Raw genomic sequence first — 18,561 nt, 5'->3', positions numbered from 1 at the left:
AGACCCGGGTGCGGTCCTGGTGTAGCTCAGCTTTTTTTTTTTTTTTTTTTTTTTGCGGTACGCGGGCCTCTCACCGCTGTGGCCTCTCTCGTTGTGGAGCCCAGGCTCCGGACACACAGGCTCAGCGGCCATGGCTCATGGGCCCAGCTGCTCGGCGGCATGTGGGATCCTCCCGGACAGGGGCACGAACCCGTATCCCCTGCATCGGCAGGCGGACTCTCAACCACTGCGCCACCAGGGAAGCCCCGGTGGCTCAGCTTTAAGTGGACAAGACAGACAATAAAGCACAACACTGACAAAGTATGCTGGGTGCCATGAGGAAAACTGACAGTGAATAGCAAGGGAGTTCAAGGTGGGGCAGTCAGGGAAGGCCTCCCTGGGGAGGTGGCAGTCAAGTCTCATATGAAAAAGCACCAGGGGAGAGGACATTCCTGGCAGAGCAGCATGGGTGGTGGCTCTGAGGCAGAGAAGAGTTTTATGAGTTCACGGTGGTTAGAAAGGAGGAGATGGAAGGTGGGAAAGGTGAACAGAGGCCAAATCCTATAGATGACATTAAGGAATTTGTTGACATTCCAAGTGCAACAGGGAGTTATTGCAGGGTATTAAACCAGGAGAATGGTAGGAAATTTATTTTCAGAAGATCATTCTGGTTGCAAGGTTAGATGTGGGGTTAAAGGAATACACCAAAAAGATCCTAATCCTAGTTTTGCCTGGTCTTAATCCTAGCTTTGCCATTTGCTTAGTCTTGTAGACTGTTTACTCATCTGAGAAATGGGGCTAATAAATTCCCCCTCTTGTTGTGGGGAGGATTGAGTGAATAAGATAAGGTGTCAAGAATCGTGTAATGGCCAGAATATGCTCAATAACATCATTACCCTCCTTGTACTCCCTCCTTCTCATAGAGTAAAATACAGGAGGAAAGTGCTCTGGAATCAGCCTCTGGTGGCCTTGGGGACAGCATCACTGGGCCCAGTGGCAGCTCTGTGAGGGGATGGGTCCCGTGTCCAGCTGTGGAGCATTTTGTCTTTCTGTTTGAGGTTGATCTGACCCATTCAAGAACTGGATTAGTAGGGCTTCCCTGGTGGCGCAGTGGTTGGGAGTCCGCCTGCCGATGCAGGGGACACGGGTTCGTGCCCCGGTCCGGGGGGATCCCACATGCCGCGGAGCGGCTGGGCCCGTGAGCCATGGCCGCGGAGCCTGTGCTCCACAATGGGAGAGGCCACAACAGTGAGAGGCCCGCGTACTGCAAAAAAAAACAAAAAACAAACAAACAAAAAAAAAGAACTGGATTAGTAATAACGGCTTTATTAATGGCATGTTCCAATTGAGATGATGAGTTTAGTCTAACAGATTTCCCCCTTTTTTCTCGATGCCTTCTGAAGGAGAGAAGTAAGTTGTGAATGCAGTACTACTATCACTCCTTTACTGATAATTCTCAGAGTTCTATCAGGAGGATCTGCGAACCTTAATGCTTCTTGTTTGTATCTCGCATGCTCATGTAGGCTAAAGACATGTTCTTCACTTAATTTACTTGGACTTTCTTGTTGTCTGGAATCTCTAACCATCTTCCACAAATGAGTTTATTTTTACGGTTTGGAGGAGAACGTTTAATTCTCAAGAATTCCATCATAATGGTCTTCACTGGGTTCATGTGTGAGTTTGCCTAGTGGGTAAAAGATTTGTTTTTTAAACCATGTAAATAGTACATGCAAAGAAAAATGCTGTTCAATGGTGTGGGCATAATACATATAATACAGGAAAGCAGCAGCTGTCCTCAGAGAGTCGGTAGTATGATTACAGCCTTGTGTTAATAATCCTAAACTTTCATGAATTGGTCTCAGACTTGCCTGTAGTCGATTCTGCTCTGGGATGGTGACCGGCATTGTAGGGAGATTACATGCGGAGTGTGGTTAAGTGGTATTATTTTGTCTTCTGTTTTGTTTTGTTTTTGAGAGGGTTTATTTATGTTTTGCTTAGCTTAAAAAAATCTTTTTTAATAAAAACTTTCATTAGAGCCACTTGAGGTTCCCAGCAAAACTGAGAGGAAGGTAGAGATTTCCTATATACCCACTGCCTCTACTCATACAGAGCCTCCCCCGTGATCAACATCCTGCACTAGAACAGTACATTTGTTATAGCTGATCAACCTACACTGACACATCATAATTACCCAAAGTCCGTAGTTTACATTAGGTAGGGTTCACTCTTGGTGCTGTACATTGTATGTATTTGGACAAATGTATAATGACATATATCCATTATTGTATATATGTATATCCTGTATCCTGTATATATTGTATATATACAGGATATTTTCATTGCCCTAAAAATCCTCTGTGCTCTGCCTGTTCATCCCTTCCCATCCTCCCAAACTCAGGCACCTACCCATCTTTTTACTGTGTCCATAGTTTTGCCTTTTCCAGAAGGTCATACAGTTGAAATTATACAGTATGGAGCCTTTTCAGGTTGGCTTCTTTCACTTAGTAATATGCATTTAAGTTTCCTCCATGTCTTTTCCTGGCTTGATAGGTCATTTCTTTTTAGTGCTGTGGTTGGATATAATTTAATATCGATCCATGGTTCCTGCCTTGAATGTTTTTAGATATACCTGGGTTCTAGAATCAAACTGTTCCTAGTTTGCCGTCCACAATGAAGGTTGAATTGTAATTTTCCTGCCTTCATGATTCAACTCAGTGTGACTTTGAAGTTTAATGACTCTGCACAGACGTCTTACAGCCCATGTGGGCTGCTGAGTCAGCGTGTCTTGACCTGACAGCCCTCAGGGAGGTGGGTGCTGCAGGCTCTCAAAGTCCACAAGCACCTGGCGTCAGCATCACAGCTATTTCTATGGCGGATGGAAAGAAGGAGATTATAGGTAACATAAACAGCTGAAAGTGGGAGCATTCCATTACTAGAAAGTGGTGGAGGCAAGAACAGAACCCCCGCAGTCTGGTTTCTGCATCCCTGCTCTTAGCCACGATGCTGGACTGGCTCTCTCTCTCTCTTTTTTTTTTTAAACATCTTTATTAGAGTATAATTGCTTTACAATGGTGTGTTAGTTTGTGCTTTATAACAAAGTGAATCAGTTATACATATACATATGTCCCCATATCTCTTCCCTATTGCATCTCCCTCCAATCCTCCCTATCCCACCCCTCTAGGTAGTCACAAAGCACTGAGGTGATCTCCCTGTGCTATGCGGCTGCTTCCCACTAGCTATCTATTTTACGTTTGGTGGTGTATATATGTCCATGCCACTCTCTCACTTTGTCCCAGCTTACCCTTCCCCCTCCCTGTGTCCTCAAGTCCATTCTCTAGTAGGTCTGTGTCTTTATTCACATCTTATCCCTAGGTTCTTCTGACCATTTCTTTCTTTTTTTTTTTTTTAGATTCCATATATATGTGTTAGCATACAGTATTTGTTTTCCTCTTTCTGACTTACTTCACTCTGTATGACAGTCTCTAGATCCCTCCACCTCACTACAGATAACTCAGTTTCATTCCTTTCTAATGTCTGAGTAATATTCCATTGTATATATGTGCCGCGTCTTCTTTATCCATTCATCTGTTGATGGACACTTAGGTTGCTTCCATGTCCTGGCTGTTGTAAATAGAGCTGCAATGAACATTTGGTACATGACTCTTTTTGAATTATGGTTTTCTCAGGGTATATGCCCAGTAGTGGGATTGCTGGGTTGTATGGTAGTTCTATTTTTAGTTTTTTCAGGAACCTCCATACTGTTCTCCATAGTGGCTGTATCAATTTACATTCCCATCAACAGTGCAAGAGGGTTCCCTTTTCTCCACACCCTCTCCAGCATTTATTGTTTGTAGATGTTTTGATGATGGCCATTCTGACCAGTGTGAGATGATATCTCATTGTAGTATTGATTTGCATTTCTCTAATGATTAATGATGTTGAGCATTCTTTCATGTGTTTGTTGGCAATCTGTATGTCTTCTTTGGAGAAATGTCTGTTTAGGTCTTCTGCCCATTTTTGGATTGGGTTGTTTGTTTTTTTGATATTGAGCTGCTTGAGCTGCTTGTAAATTTTGGAGATTAATCCTTTGTCAGTTGCTTCATTTGCAAATATTTTCTCCCATTCTGAGGGTTGACTTTTCATCTTGTTTATGGTATCCTTTGCTGTGCAAAAGCTTTTAAGTTTCATTAGGTCTCATTTGTTGACTTTTGTTTTTATTTCCATTTCTCTAGGAGGTGGGTCAGAAAGGATCTTGCTCTGATCTATGTCATAGAGTGTTCTGCCTATGTTTTCCTCTAAGGGTTTGATGGTGTCTGGCCTTACATTTAGGTCTTTAATCCATTTTGAGTTTATTTTTGTGTTTGGTGTTAGGGAGTGTTCTAATTTCATTCTTTTACATGTAGCTGTCCAGTTTTCCCAGCACCAATTATTGAAGAGGCTGTCTTTTCTCCACTGTATATTCTTGCCTCCTTTATCAAAGATAAGGTGACCATATGTGCATGGGTTTATCTCTGGGCTTTCTATCCTGTTCCATTGATCTATATTTCTGTTTCTGTGCCAGTACCATACTGTCTTGATTACTGTAGCTTTGTAGTATAGTCTGAAGTCAGGGAGCCTGATTCCTCCAGCTCCATTTTTCGTTCTCAAGATTGCTTTGGCTATTCGGGGTCTTTTGTGTTTCCATACAAATTGTGAAATTTTTTGTTCTAGTCCTGTGAAAAATGCCATTCATAGTTTGATAGGGATTGAATTGAATCTGTAGATTGCTTTGGATAGTGTAGTCATTTTCACAATGTTGATTCTTCCAATCCAAGAACATGGTATATCTCTCCATCTCTATGTTTCATCTTTAATTTCTTTCATCAGTGTCTTATAATTTTCTGCATATAGGTCTTTTGTCTCCTTAGGTAGGTTTATACCTAGATATTTTATTCTTTTTGTTGAAGTGGTAAATGGGAGTGTCTTCTTAATTTCACTTTCAGATTTTTCATCATTAGTGTATAGGAATGCAAGAGATTTATGTGCATTAATTTTGTATCCTGCTACTTTACCAAATTCATTGATTCATCAATTCATTGATGGAACCCTGACCAGGGCATGAACCCGCATCCCCTGCATCGGCAGGTGGACTCTCAACCACTGCGCCACCAGGGAAGCCCCCCATCCCTATTCTTTTGTCTCTGTTTTTTCTTTTTTCTTTTTTTTTTTTTTTTTTCTTTTTTTGCAGTATGCGGGCCTCTCACTGTTGTGGCCTCTCCCGTTGCGGAGCACAGGCTCTGGATGCGCAGGCCCAGCGGCCATGGCTCACGGGCCCAGCCGCTCCGCGGCATATGGGATCCTCCCAGACTGGGGCACGAACCCGTATCCCCTGCATCGGCAGGCGGACTCTCAACCACTGCGCCACCAGGGAGGCCCAGTTTTTTCTTTTTTCTTTTGCCCTACCCAGGTACGTGGGGAGTTTCTTGCCTTTTGGTAGGTCTGAGGTCTTCTGCCAGCGTTCAGTGGTGTTCTGTAGGAGTTATTCCACGTGTAGATGTATTTCTGATGTATTTGTGGGGAGGAAGGTGATCTCCGCGTCTTACTCTTCCGCAATCTTGAAGCTCCTCCTTGGACTGGCTCTCATAAAAGGCTGTTATCTGTCCCTACTGTGCAGCTGATACTGCTGCTTTCGTGAAGCTGTTGCATGTAGTGTGATGTTTGGTTTTGACTCCCTCATGTAGAAAATGTAAATATTGTTTATGTAATTATAAGCATGGTATCATAAGTATATGCCATCAAGGTACAGACTCTCACATAAGTGGAAAATTAATCCTGGAAATACAAGTAAAACCAGGTAGTTAAATGTATGGTTCTTCCAAACAGCATATTAATTGGGGTCTTGTCTAGTAGTAGCAGCTGAGAACTAGCCTGAGAATGGCCTAACAGAGGTGCTTAATTCTAGATTTAAAATCAAGCATTGGTGCTTACTGCTGCTTTGCTTTTTTTTTTTTTTTTTTTTTTTTTTTTTTGTGGGAGCTTTGCTGCATGGTATTTCTGAAGACACAGCAAGAAAATTGCACAAGAGCCATGTTTTCTCTGCTTAACTTTGTTTTGGTTCATCTAGTATGAGTTCTTGCCAGGCTCCCCTGTGCCACTGGGAATTGCATCCGTGGCGTTGAGAGACTGGAGCTCCGTGCAGTGGCCTGGAGGACGCTCCACAGAGACCACCAGGGGCTTCTCAGAGGCCTGACACCCACAGCTGTAGTTGGCTATTTTTCCTTAGGGGGAGAAGTTCAGGTATTTTCCTTGACAATATTAGGGAAAGAAAAGGCAGGGAAGCTATTCTCAGTGGATAGTAATTACGTAAAATAATGCCACATAGCTTGCTAAACATTCTGTTTGCTTTGTGTACCCATTTTAATTTTGGAAATATATATATACTGAACAAACATCATTATGTTGGGTTAATAGTTATTGAGGATATGCTCATGTATTCCACTCAAGTTTTGCATTTTACTGTAGCAGTCTTTTTTTATTAACCAGTTCATTATGTAGAAATGAAAGTTTCTTACAAAACTTCTACTTGGCTTCTGGGCAGCAATGCTAAAAAAAAAAACACTTTCAGAAGGATCGTTTCTTTTTCATTTTTAATTCCAATCCATCCTAGATGGATACTTTTGTAAATGTTGGAGGAGGGAGGCATTGTGGCATTTTACCTCTAAAGGAAGGTGAGACTGGCCAGGACCTTGGAACAGATTCTTACCTCCTCCAGGACCAGTAACAAACTGGTCTGCCACCATTTGTAACATGGACTGCCTGTCACCAACCCTCAAACTACAATGTAAGGAGTGAGGGGCTGGGTGATATTTCCAGATTTCGTCCAGATAGTAACCACTGTAAAGGGGAAAATCTGTTTCACTACTTTCAATACTTCTGGCCACCAAATGTGCAGGGGTTTTCCCACACCAACCACTTCTCCAGTTCTCTGCAGACACCAGCGGGATGTCCTACAGTTCAGTCCAATTCTGACACTGTCTGCCAGGAGTTCGCATCACATCCCACAAGTTAAGGGCTCAGTCCCACAAGGCTGCCCCCCCGCCAACTGCCCTTGGATGCCATTTACAGTTCCCAGGTTGTTACTTTTGCTTTTGACTGCTGGGCTATAAATATGAGGTTCCCACAGCCCCCTCCTTGGGTTTGATAATTGGCTACAGTGGCTCACAGAACTCAGGAAAACAGTTTACTTATTAGATTATTGGTTTATTGTAAAAGGGTACAATTCAGGAACAGCCTGATGGAGAAGATGCACGGGATGAGGTGTGTGGGAAGTGGTACAGAGCTTCTGTGCCCTCTCTGGGTACCACACCCTCCCAGCACCTCCAGGTGTTCAGCAGCCCCGAAGCTCTCTGAAACTCATCTTTTAGCATTTTTATGAAATTTTCATTATGTAGGCATGAGTGATTAAATCATTGGTCATTGGTTATTGGTTCAACCTCCAATCCCTCTCCCCACCTCTGAGGTTGGGGTATTTAGAGTTCAGGCTCAACCTGAATGACATTAAATTTTTTATTAAGAAAAATAATTTTAGCATACAAAATTTTTATTAGAAGTATATTTGTAGTTATTAGTGTCATCATAGAATAAACCTGATATTAGGAGAGATTGGTAACTCACTGATTGGCTGATTGGGTCCTTTAACCAGAGCTCACTGAATACAAATTATTTGCAAGCCATTTGATGCACACCAAGAGGGCTTCAGTCAGTTTCAAGTAGACAGTCATCACTGTGTCTCCCTGCCTAGTCAGTGGAGATGGTATGGCCTATGTCTTTAAAACTTGAGTCTTGCTGGGTGGCAGAGAGATTGTATATCTGTGCAGAAAAAAAATGATGATTTAAAAAAATGGAATTTTATTGTATTATATTTATACATTCTTACAACCCTAGAACATTTTTGGGGGATCATTAGAGTTGTAAAATTATAAAATTAATTTATAAAACTTGAAGTGATTAGAAAACCTCCAGTGGGAATTCTAAGACTTTGCTCTTATTCACTTTATTTCAGAAGTTTCTTGCTTCTATAATAAAGTTGATACATCTTTATTGCAGAAAAATATTTTTGTAATTAAAAATTTTTATTACTGCTATTCATATATTTTTAAAACGCAGGTTTTTTAAATTGAGGTTTAGTTGATGTATAATATTATTTAAATTTCAGGTGTACAACATAGTGATTCACAATTTTTAGAGGTTGTGTTTCATTTATAGTTGTTTTAAAATATTGGCTATATTCCCTGTGTTGTAAAATATATCCTTGTAGCTTATTTATTTTATACATAGTAGTTTGTACCTCTTAATCCCTACCCCCCTCTTGCCCTTTCCCGCTTTCCCTCTCCCCACTGGAAACCACTAGTTTGTTCTCTATATCTGTGACTGTTTCTTTTTAGTTATATTCACTAGTATGTTTATTTTTTAGATTCCACATATGAGTGATATCATACAGTATTTGTCTTTCTCTGTCTGACTTACTTCACTTAGCATAATACCCTCCAAGTCCATCCATGTTGTTGCAAATGGCAACATTTCATTCTTTTTTATGGCTGAGTAGCAGTTCATTGTATATATAGCACCACATCTTTATCCATTCGTCTGTTGATGGTCACTTAGGTTGCTTCCTCATCTTGGCAATTGTAAATAATGCCATTAACATTGGGGTGCATGAATCTTTCTGAATTAGTGTTTTTGTTTTTTTTCAGACATATACCCAGGAGTGGAATTGCTGGGTTATAAGGTAGTACTATTTTTAGTTTTTTGAGAAACCTCCATACTGTTTTCCACAGTGACTGCACCAGTTTAATTCCCACCAACAGTGTTGGAGGGTTCCCTTTTCTCCACACCTTTGCCAGCATTTTTTAATTGTGTTCTTTTTGATGATAGCAGAAAATGTTTTTGACAAAAACTAACAAAATGACACTTTTTTTTTTTTTTTAAATCACCTTGTCTCGCTGTTCATTTCAGTGGACTACAGTAGTGAAGCTTTCAAACTATAAATGTTCTTTGTGGCCTATAGGGCATATCTTACTTGGGTAATGCAGTTCTGTGCTTTGGTACTCAGCTGAAAATTCAAGGTGTTATTTTGGGAAAGGGCCAAAAACTGTTTGCTCCTTTGGGTTCTGTTTCTAATGCTGACCCCTGACCTTTTTTTTTTTTTTTTTAACATCTTTATTGGAGTATAATCTCTTTACAATGTTGTGTTAGTTTCTGCTGTATAACAAAGTGAATCAGCTATATGCATATATATATCCCCATATCCCCTCCTTCTTGCGTCTCCCTCCCACCCTCCCTATCCCACCCCTCTAGGAGGTCACAAAGCACCAAGCTTATCTCCCTGTGCTATGCAGCTGCTGCTCACTAGCTATCTACCTTACGTTTGGTAATGTATATATGTCAGTGCTCCTCTCTCACTTCATCCCAGCGTCCCCTTCCCCCTCCCCGTGTCCTCAAGTCCATTTTCTACATCTGCGTCTTTATTCCTGCCCTGACCTTTTTTAATGCCAGATTTCCAAGTCCTGAAATAGTACTTCTAGATTCTTCAGCTTCAGACTGAGAAAATAAGTGACAAATTTAAAAATACTAGGTCATTTAAAAATAAAGGCTACCTTTAAAATTAAATCACTATCCCTGTGGTCACTTTGTCAGCTGTCATGGGTGTAGCAGTGCATGGGGCCAGATGTCAAGTGAGATCAGCTCGATGATGTATGCTGAAGTGTTGGCCATTATGCACCTGCTCTTGGCTCTTTGCTAACAAAAAAATTAATATCCTAGTTTAGTTCTTATAAGGGTGTTCAACTTCATATATGTTTATCTAATTATTTCCAAGGTTTATTTTTTCTCTCTTATTCTTTTCCTTCCTTTATCATACGTGTTTTCTTAAAAACCTTTTTTTTTTTCTTAAGGGGAAAAAAAAAACCCTGTTTTAGAAGTGCTGTCATAGCCAGAAATCACTGTGTCATTGACAACATAGTGAGCGTTTTTTCCCTCACGAGTTTACTATTATACATCCCTTTAAGGTATGCCATACCTGAAGGAAGTAGAATGCAAGGCACCTTTCTGGGCCTGCGGTCTCCTCCTGGTCCTGGGCTGCCGCTCGGTTGCTCCCAGGTGGTCCTCATTGCTGCTGACCCCCTCAGTCATTCCTGTCTTCCCAGCAAGGACACTCGAGACTCAGAATATTTTGTATTCACTTTTATGCTGGCGTATTCTTTTTTTCCTCTAAAACTCATTTCTGAACATCAAAACATTTTGAACATCTTGAACTTTTTTTTTAAAATAAATAAATTTATTTATTTATTTATTATTGGCTGTATTGGGTCTTCGTTTCTGTGTGAGGGCTTTCTCTAGTTGGCGGCGAGCGGGGGCCACTCTTCATCGCGGTGCGCAGGCCTCTCTTGTTGCGGAGCACAGGCTCCAGATGCGCAGGCTCAGTAGTTGTGGCTCATGGGCCCAGTTGCTCCGCGGCATGTGGGATCTTCCCAGACCAGGGCTCGAACCCGTGTCCCCTACATTGGCAGGCAGATTCTCAACCACTGCGCCACAAGGGAAGCCCCTTGAACTTTTTTTAAAGAGTATAACACCATCCATATATCCGTTGGCGGTATTCCAAAAGTGGTCGACATTCAGCTGTCCTTGTTTGAAGAGCGTATTTTAAACGTCATGTTTCTCTTCATTTTTATGAACATAAATTTTCTCTATTGCCAAAAGAAAGTGCTCTTGTTCTTCAGCTCCCAGTAAGTTTTTCCTAGATAAAATTAGTTGGAGCTATGTTAACATTTTACATTCATTATCCAGGAGGGCTGTTTGTTGTAGCACCAACAATAGCATGTGACATTTATTGAACAATAACTATGCACCAGTGGTGTGTAGCATTATCCTGGCCACTGAGTGTGGTCCGGAAGGGGTGCTTTTCTAGCCTCATTTTATTTTTTTAAATTTATTTTTATTTATTTTTTATATTTTGGCCATGCTGCATGGCATGCAGGATGGTTCCCCAACCAGGAATCGAACCCAGACCTCCACAGTGAAAGCACCAAACCCTAACCACTAGGCCACCAGGGAACTCCCTTCTTTCCCCATTTTATAAACACAGAAACTGAGGCTCAGAGGGGTTACATAAATGTGCCCCAAGTCAACATGGCTAGCTGATGGCAGAGCTAGAGTTGTTTGGCTCCAAATCCTTAAATCTTCACCACTATCCTGTCTTACTTCTTGCAGAAATTCCAGCCAAATGTAGTTATGCCAGAAAGATGTAGTCCAAAATATACAGACACACCCCAAAATTAAGCCACAAGTCTTTCCACTCTGGTATCAATTTAGTTCAGTTTTTCTTTTTGAGTTTTATTGAAAATGAGAGCAAGTTAAATGGAGTGGTAAATTTTTAAAGAAGCAGTTCACACTGAAGGAATATTGGGATGACTGGGTTTTTTAATTGCAGATGCATTTGGCATTTTTAAACTCAACAACATATAAAATATGAAGATAATTGAAGCCATTTGTCCCTTCATTCATGTCATCAGGGTGGCTCCAAGGTCTGCAATGGAAGGACCATAAGAAGTCATTCCACACCACGCAGCAGTGGTTCCATCCTTGCAGATGTAGAGGGGAGGTCAGGTGGTGGGGCACGTCAGTCAACACATTTTACAGAATCTTCCTTCAAATCATCTGTTTGCTCTCTCCTTTCCATCCTACTTTTTCTCTTGCCTTTGCCTCTGTGCCAACTTACACACCACACAGGCTGCGGTCGTTGCCAAGTAGAGGGTCGCCAGTACATCTCACTGCTGACTCTGTAGATGGTATGGCCTCGATCACACGCTCTTAAAACACATCTGGCCATGTTACACTCATTGCATAAACCATCCATAACAGTTGCTTCTGGGAGAAGTCAAAGTCTGAGTGGCACTCAGTGCCCTCTGTACTTTGGTTGCTGTCTATTATTTCTACTTGATTGTTCTCAATCCCCTCTGTGTACCTGCTGCTCCCTGAGCATACCCTGTACTCTCCAACTTTGTTTCTGCTCTCCTCTGCTGGCACATCTACATATGCATTTTTGTGGCTTTATTCATAGCCCTCTCCAGGGGTCCTCAATTTTCTGCTGCCCCAGGGAAGGTGGTAGTTTGCCACCTTCTTCTGACTCTACACTGCCATGGAGCAGCCATTCCTCTCTTGCATGTAAGAGCCATTCCTCCTTTGAGATTCTCCTACACATTCCTGAAGGACCTCGACACAGAGCTAATTGATGCCATTAACCAGGTGGATGACCCATGTGGACACAGATGAGCCATATCATTGAACATTCACATAGATTGCTATCCAGGACCCTAGCCTAGGCTCAAAGAGCTTTCACTAAGATCTTCTAGACTCAAAAGAGGCAATATACTGTCGCTGTTATGAGTGGGGGTGGAGGGGAGGGGGCTCTACAGCCAGAGACAACCTGGGCTTGAATCACGGCGCTGCTGCCAATTAACTGTGTGACTTTGAGTAAGTCATTGCCATCTCTGTACCTTACACCCAGTATTTTTCATCTGAAAAAAAATAATAAAGGGAACTTCATAGGGTTATCAAATATGTTAAATGAGTAAAATCAGGCAGAACTAACAGAAAAATATAGTTAGAGCTCCATAAGTGTTAGTTATTAATTAAAGTGATGATCGTCCATTCCATTTCACAGACTTACTGCTATGACCAGCTTAGAGTTTACCGTTCTGAAATATTACACCTCAGTCATTGACTGCAGCATCTTCTCTTGCTACCACTACACCATCTTTGCTCTTTCACTTTATCCAGACCACGAGTTTCTTGCTTGCTGTTTTCTCCCAGTCTGTCATCCTCCTCCTGACTTGACTTCCTTCTCGACCCAACCTGTGCTCTATTGGATCTTCCCTTTGGACCGTATCAGCCTCTGTCCAATCACAGGGACTTGAGTTCTTGGAAAGCACCACCGTCAGAAAAATTCATAGGTAGAAAAATCAAAGTCTTCTAGAAAATAGGAGGTTAGGAGGAAAACAATATTAAACATACCTTAAACCCAGTAGATTCCAGAGGACATACTCTTCCAAGCAAACCAGATATATTGGTGTTAAAAGTCTGCTCTGGTTGGTAACATTTCCCCTTAAATGAATCAGCTTCCTATTTAAAAAGGATAACCAACAAAGACCTACTGTATAGCCCAGGGAACTCTGCTAAGTGTTACGGGGCAGCGTGGATGGGAGGGGAGTCTGGGGAAGAATGGATACATGTATATGTATGGCTGAGTCGCTTTGCTGTGCACCTGAAAAATCATAACATTGTTAATCGGCTATACTCCAATATAAAATAAAAAGTTTAAAAAAGAATCAGCTTCATCAGTGTTCAGAAAATTTTGCTGTAACTTCATATAAGCTTTATAACCTGCTGACTCTAATACCTCTTTTTTAAGGGTTTAAAACCAGGCTTTGTCATGGAATTTAATGCTTTTGGCATTTGCATTCTTCTTGTAGTTGGTTTCAGAGGCTCTTCAAAATATGTAACCCCATCTGCTTTTTATAACTCATAGAAGTGCTTGAATATGTTCATTTGTTGGTATACAAGTATATAAACTTATCTTCAAACTAAAGTTAATCAACTGTCATTGAAGATGAACCTTTATACCCACCTGTCCAACCAAATCCCAACCCTGTATCATCCGGTGTCCCACTGTCTCTTTCTGTGGACAAAGTACTGAGCTCGGTGACAGAACAGTCCGATGATGCTCTGGTCCTCAAGCGAGCTGTGTACTCTGATGCTTTTTGCACACACGGTTCTCCCTATTGGGATGCCATTTCTTCACCCTGTCAGCTGGGTGCCTCTATTCAGCCTTCTAGATTTCCCTCTCTGAGAAACTTCTCTTCTTTCCCAGTTTATATTTCCCTCTTTGGGGCGTCTCTGCACATCACAGAATGTGTATAAGTTCCATTTATTGTTTTCTGAAAGGCAGCATGTCTAATTTATTTTTGTACCTCAACAAAGTAGCACACAGTATGTGTTTAACTATTTGTTGACTGAATATAGCTCTTTGTTTCTATCTGTGCTTTGACACTCATCACAGTCCACTTGATATTAGTTATTCACGTATGTATCTGTCTCTGTTACAAGGTGTTAAGCTTCTTGAGGTCAGAGATCATGCCTCATTCCTCTAACGTCCCTCAAAGCACCTATGATGTGCAGTGTAGGAATTGGTACTCGTTCAATGCTTGCTGGTTAACAGGATTACTTGGACGCTGTTGTGACCCAATGTTTAGCTCTCCAAGTGGGAAGTGAAAATCAAGGGCTTTACAAAGTGTATGTCCTTAGAGTAATGTCCGGGAGTCAAATGTCATTTAGCTCTGTATCTTTCTGATATGGGTTGTGGCAGTTTCCAGCCATCAATCAATGACATCATTAGCACATGGAAGAGAACTTTCTGTTTCAGACGAAGTCACTGATCACTCATGTCTCTTGAAGCACTGACTGGGGTTAGGGCTTGTGGACATCAGGGTCTTTGGCCATCTAACTTGTAAGTAGCTCACTGTAGTCAATAGGCTGCAAATAATGGACAAAAGACTCCTTGTCCCAGAAATCTTTCAGTGTGAGGTGTGAGGAAAGGACAACAGCTATATAGGACTGCTGTCCTTGTAATATGCTATTTATACTGCCTTATTTATCTCACTCTCTTGTTAAACCTTTCAGATTTGTACTATCTACTAAATTAAGTACTGACGGCTCATTTCAAGACCTGGCCCAGTATAGATCCAGCTTACCTTTACGGCCCCATTTCCATGTGTGTGTGTCTCCTCTCATCTCATCAGACTGAACCCACATTTCTGAACCTAGTTGACCTACGAAGGTTTTGAGGGCTTGACCCCTGTTGGCATCCCTTTGAACTTCTCTGTATGAATGCTCATCTAGAGAAATAATTATTTTAAATCAAGACCTTGGAAACAGTCTACATTTTCTGACAATCCTTGACATCGTCTCTGCTATTAAATGCAAGCAATCTTGCCCCCGTGGGAATTCCTAGGTTTGATCCTTGGTTGGGGAACTAAGATCCCACAAGCCACGTGGCATGGCCAAAAATAAATAAATAAAATCTTGCCCCCAAATTTTGGAATTGTGGGATTGAGGTGTTGGTGGAAGAAAATCCTCACATCTAGATTATGTTTAACCCATTAATGTAAAAAATTACTTCTGAGTTCTTACAATGATTTCAGTTCTACATAAATATGTGGCATCGGGGACTGAGATCATGCAAGCCTCTGCTTTCAAGGGGTTTAGGTCTTAAGGATACATGAGATTCCAATTCAGACAGAATCACTGAAGGCTACAGGACTTGATGTGTGCTCGTGAGTGTTAAGCTGTTTTGTTGACCATAGGAATCCTAGGGTATCAGAGGTAGTGAAGGCCAAGGTGCTCTCAAACAATTGATGAGGAATTGAGCGAGTGGAGCCTTGAGCTGGATGTTGGAGAGGAGAAAATTCTAGTGGGCAGAAGGGGGTGAAAGGCACGGAAATTACATGAGTTGCATGAGAAATGCACACAGTGTGGGTGACCTTGAAGAGATCCATCAACTTGCTTGTCCTGGGAGAGGAAGGAACCTTTGGTGTTTTGCAAAAGGATGTTCTTTGTAGTTCATTGGATGTTTGTTAGCCAGGAATATTGCCTCTTTCTCTAAGTGAGCCACGCAGGTATCAGCAATAGGCTGGACCTAACAGAGTTAGATGGAACTCTTTGTTGATAAGACTTCATTGATATAATCAACAAAGGCTGTAACTTTAAAAAAAGTATTTAATATTGATTATGTTTCTGATCAATTTTTATATTATTTATTTTCTTTCATAGATACATGTGTGAGAATTTTTATCTTTACATTGCAATATCACATTAGTTGTTTTTTTTCCCAAAGGATAGCATGCCGTATTTGGTTGTAGTATCAGTATTACTCATGTTGGAAAAATTTTTCTTCACAGGCCCCCAAAAATGATATATAGCCTCTGGGGATTGGGGCAGTAAACTGTGGTTCTGAATTAGGATAACTTAGTTGCTTATCACCTAATTCAACCCTCAAGAAATGTTTGTTTACCAATTAATGAAGTACAGTTGTGATCAACTAAATGACCCACTTCTCCTTCTGTAGCCAGGATCCTTGTTCTAAACTCAACGATGAGTAATTTGGGTAGTGGCCGTTTCACTTAGTGGCTTGCCTTTTTCCCATGCCTCCCAGTCTCCCTTTATTCTTAACAAACCATCCTTAGAAACACAAAAGAAGGTAGCAGAATTACATTGGCATTCCCATATTATGTGCTATCTTTCTAAGAAAGAGGGATACACTTACAAAGTACTTAAAATGTTGAAATAGGACTGGTTTCCTGATAGGAATAAAGAAAACTGTATTGAAATGTCAATAAGGAAAGGATAACTATTATTGGACAGCGGAGGAGGTCAGTGTACTACTGGCTACAAACCAGCACTTGTTCTGTGCCGCTGGTGACGGTTATTGTACAGTCCTGAAGCACATGAGAACCCTGGAGAAATCCCTGGGATTTCTGTTAGCATGTTCTACCCCCATTAGATTACTTGGTTCATTGTAGCCTAAATGCGAAGCATATATTTTATCAATTTGGCCCATGCTGTTTCATATGGTTGCCTTATCGCAAGCCAAGTCAAGTGGCTTTTCTTTACCCTGTTGAATAAAGCCGTGATTTAAATGGCTTTTAAAAAATCAAGCAAGCAAAATAAGAGGAGGCGTTGTCAAAAGTACTGTGCATGAGGTTTTCATCATTGTTCTACCTGCTCAGAACAGATGCCTTCTGGAGCAGTTGTTCCACTTAAGGACATTTTCTTGGCAGAAACCTCAAGTTTTATGCACAGAGCAGAGACCCATGGCTTTCTTAGAATTAAAAACACTCATGCAGTGTTATAACAACATCTATAAATGTTTATCTTGTTTTAAAGGACAGACACACACAATGTTGAGACTTGCTTAATAGCAGCCAGAGATAACAGTTTTTCTAGAAAGTTTCTCTCTTAAAACCTGAAGACAAAAATCACATTCCTGTTGTGCCTTCCTGGGGTCATAACATAAGGACTCATTTACTTATTAGCTAATTTATGGAATTTTAAGAAGATAATTTTTTATCTTCATCATTATAAGAAATGTCATGATTTTCTTTCCCTAGATTTAAAGGTTAGAGTTACCTACCTGATTGTGGAATCCATGGAGTTCCTTTCCTTGATTCTGAGCTCTGGGTTTTATTTGGGGCCCTCAAAGTTCTGTGGGGAGTGTTAGACACAATGATGGAGAAAGAGCACCATGCAGTTTTTGCCTGTACCTTTTGGTTTCCATGCCCTCTGCCCTGGAAAATCCATTTCTTATTCTCATGATTCTATCCCCTGTGAAGAAGGATTAAAGCCACTGGAAAAATTACCCCATTTCTATTTAACAATAATTTTGCAGTTTCTGAATTGATGATATTGGAAATTGATTAAGAATAACCACATCAAGAAGACCAAGACCCTGTGATAGGATCACATACCATAAAAAATCATAGTTCAGCTCAGTTTTGTATACGATCAAAACATTTACAAAGCAAGTAAGCCTAATGGTTTGTTACTTTGAAAACTATTTCCTTTTCCAAGTTTTTTCTGGATGTAGTTTCAGTCATTTTTGAATGCAAAAAATTAATGATAAAAAATGCATGTGTTGTTGGTGATAAGGAAGGATGTAACTTGCTTTCAAATTTTTATTCTGGGTTGAAATATGTGAAAATTGTCATTTAAACCATGGTTTTTAATTGGGAGAAAAAACCCCATATTGATTAGAGTATTTTTCAAAGGAAATATACATATATATTAAGGCGAATTTAAGAAAAATTTAAATGTGAAAATTGATTTTAAAGTATTTGACCGCATGCAGTATGATTGCAGCATCTTTCTTTATTCTGATGCTCTTTTTGTTGGCTTTTTTAGAATCGTTAAAAATACCTCTGAATGACTGGATACATTCTATTAAACCAGGAAAGAAACTGACACCCACACTATATTTTTGAACAAATAAAAAAAGTTTATCACCTCAGGCAGTGAAGTGAATATGGCTCCTGATCTTTGTGAAGTAGAATATCTTTCAGATCATGTAATCAAGATGCTGAGTTTCCCTTGTTTTTTTTCTCTTTTCATTGCTTCCTTCTGACGTGTGGCTGCTGTGTTGACAACCCTCTCTACTTCTGCTGCTGAATGTTTTGTTTCCATCATTCAGGAAACCTCCCAAGGTAAGCACCGATATGGAATTTGGCATGCATGCTGGCCAGGTGTGCTAAAATCCTGAATTTTATCCATCACAATAACCCATGTGAAGCACCTCTGCTTTTGAGAAGACAAATTGGCATTCTAATGTAAAACTTAAACCGAGAGCAAACAATTAATGTTGGTAATGATATAAAATACGAATGGTCCTCTACATTTACAAAACACTTTCATACGTTATTTCATTCTTGGAATTAATGCCTGGGTCAGAATAAACCTGTTTGGTTACTGTTTCTGTTTTATTGATGATGAAATGA

General features: G+C 40.6%; 1 protein-coding gene across 1 annotated transcript in view; it reads left to right on the top strand.

Moving 5' to 3' along the window:
* KIF13A (kinesin family member 13A) overlaps positions 1-18,561 on the top strand; it is a 213,938-nt gene that overhangs the window by 65,686 nt on the left and 129,691 nt on the right. The window contains 1 exon segment of the mRNA XM_060111361.1: positions 18,258-18,270. Within this exon segment, the coding sequence (XP_059967344.1) occupies positions 18,258-18,270 (13 nt within the window).

Source organism: Mesoplodon densirostris, chromosome 10 (genome assembly GCF_025265405.1).
Source record: "Mesoplodon densirostris isolate mMesDen1 chromosome 10, mMesDen1 primary haplotype, whole genome shotgun sequence".
Lineage (NCBI taxonomy): Eukaryota > Metazoa > Chordata > Mammalia > Artiodactyla > Ziphiidae > Mesoplodon > Mesoplodon densirostris.
Note: the sequence above shows the minus strand (reverse complement) of the source record. Positions and strands in the feature narration are given on the sequence as shown.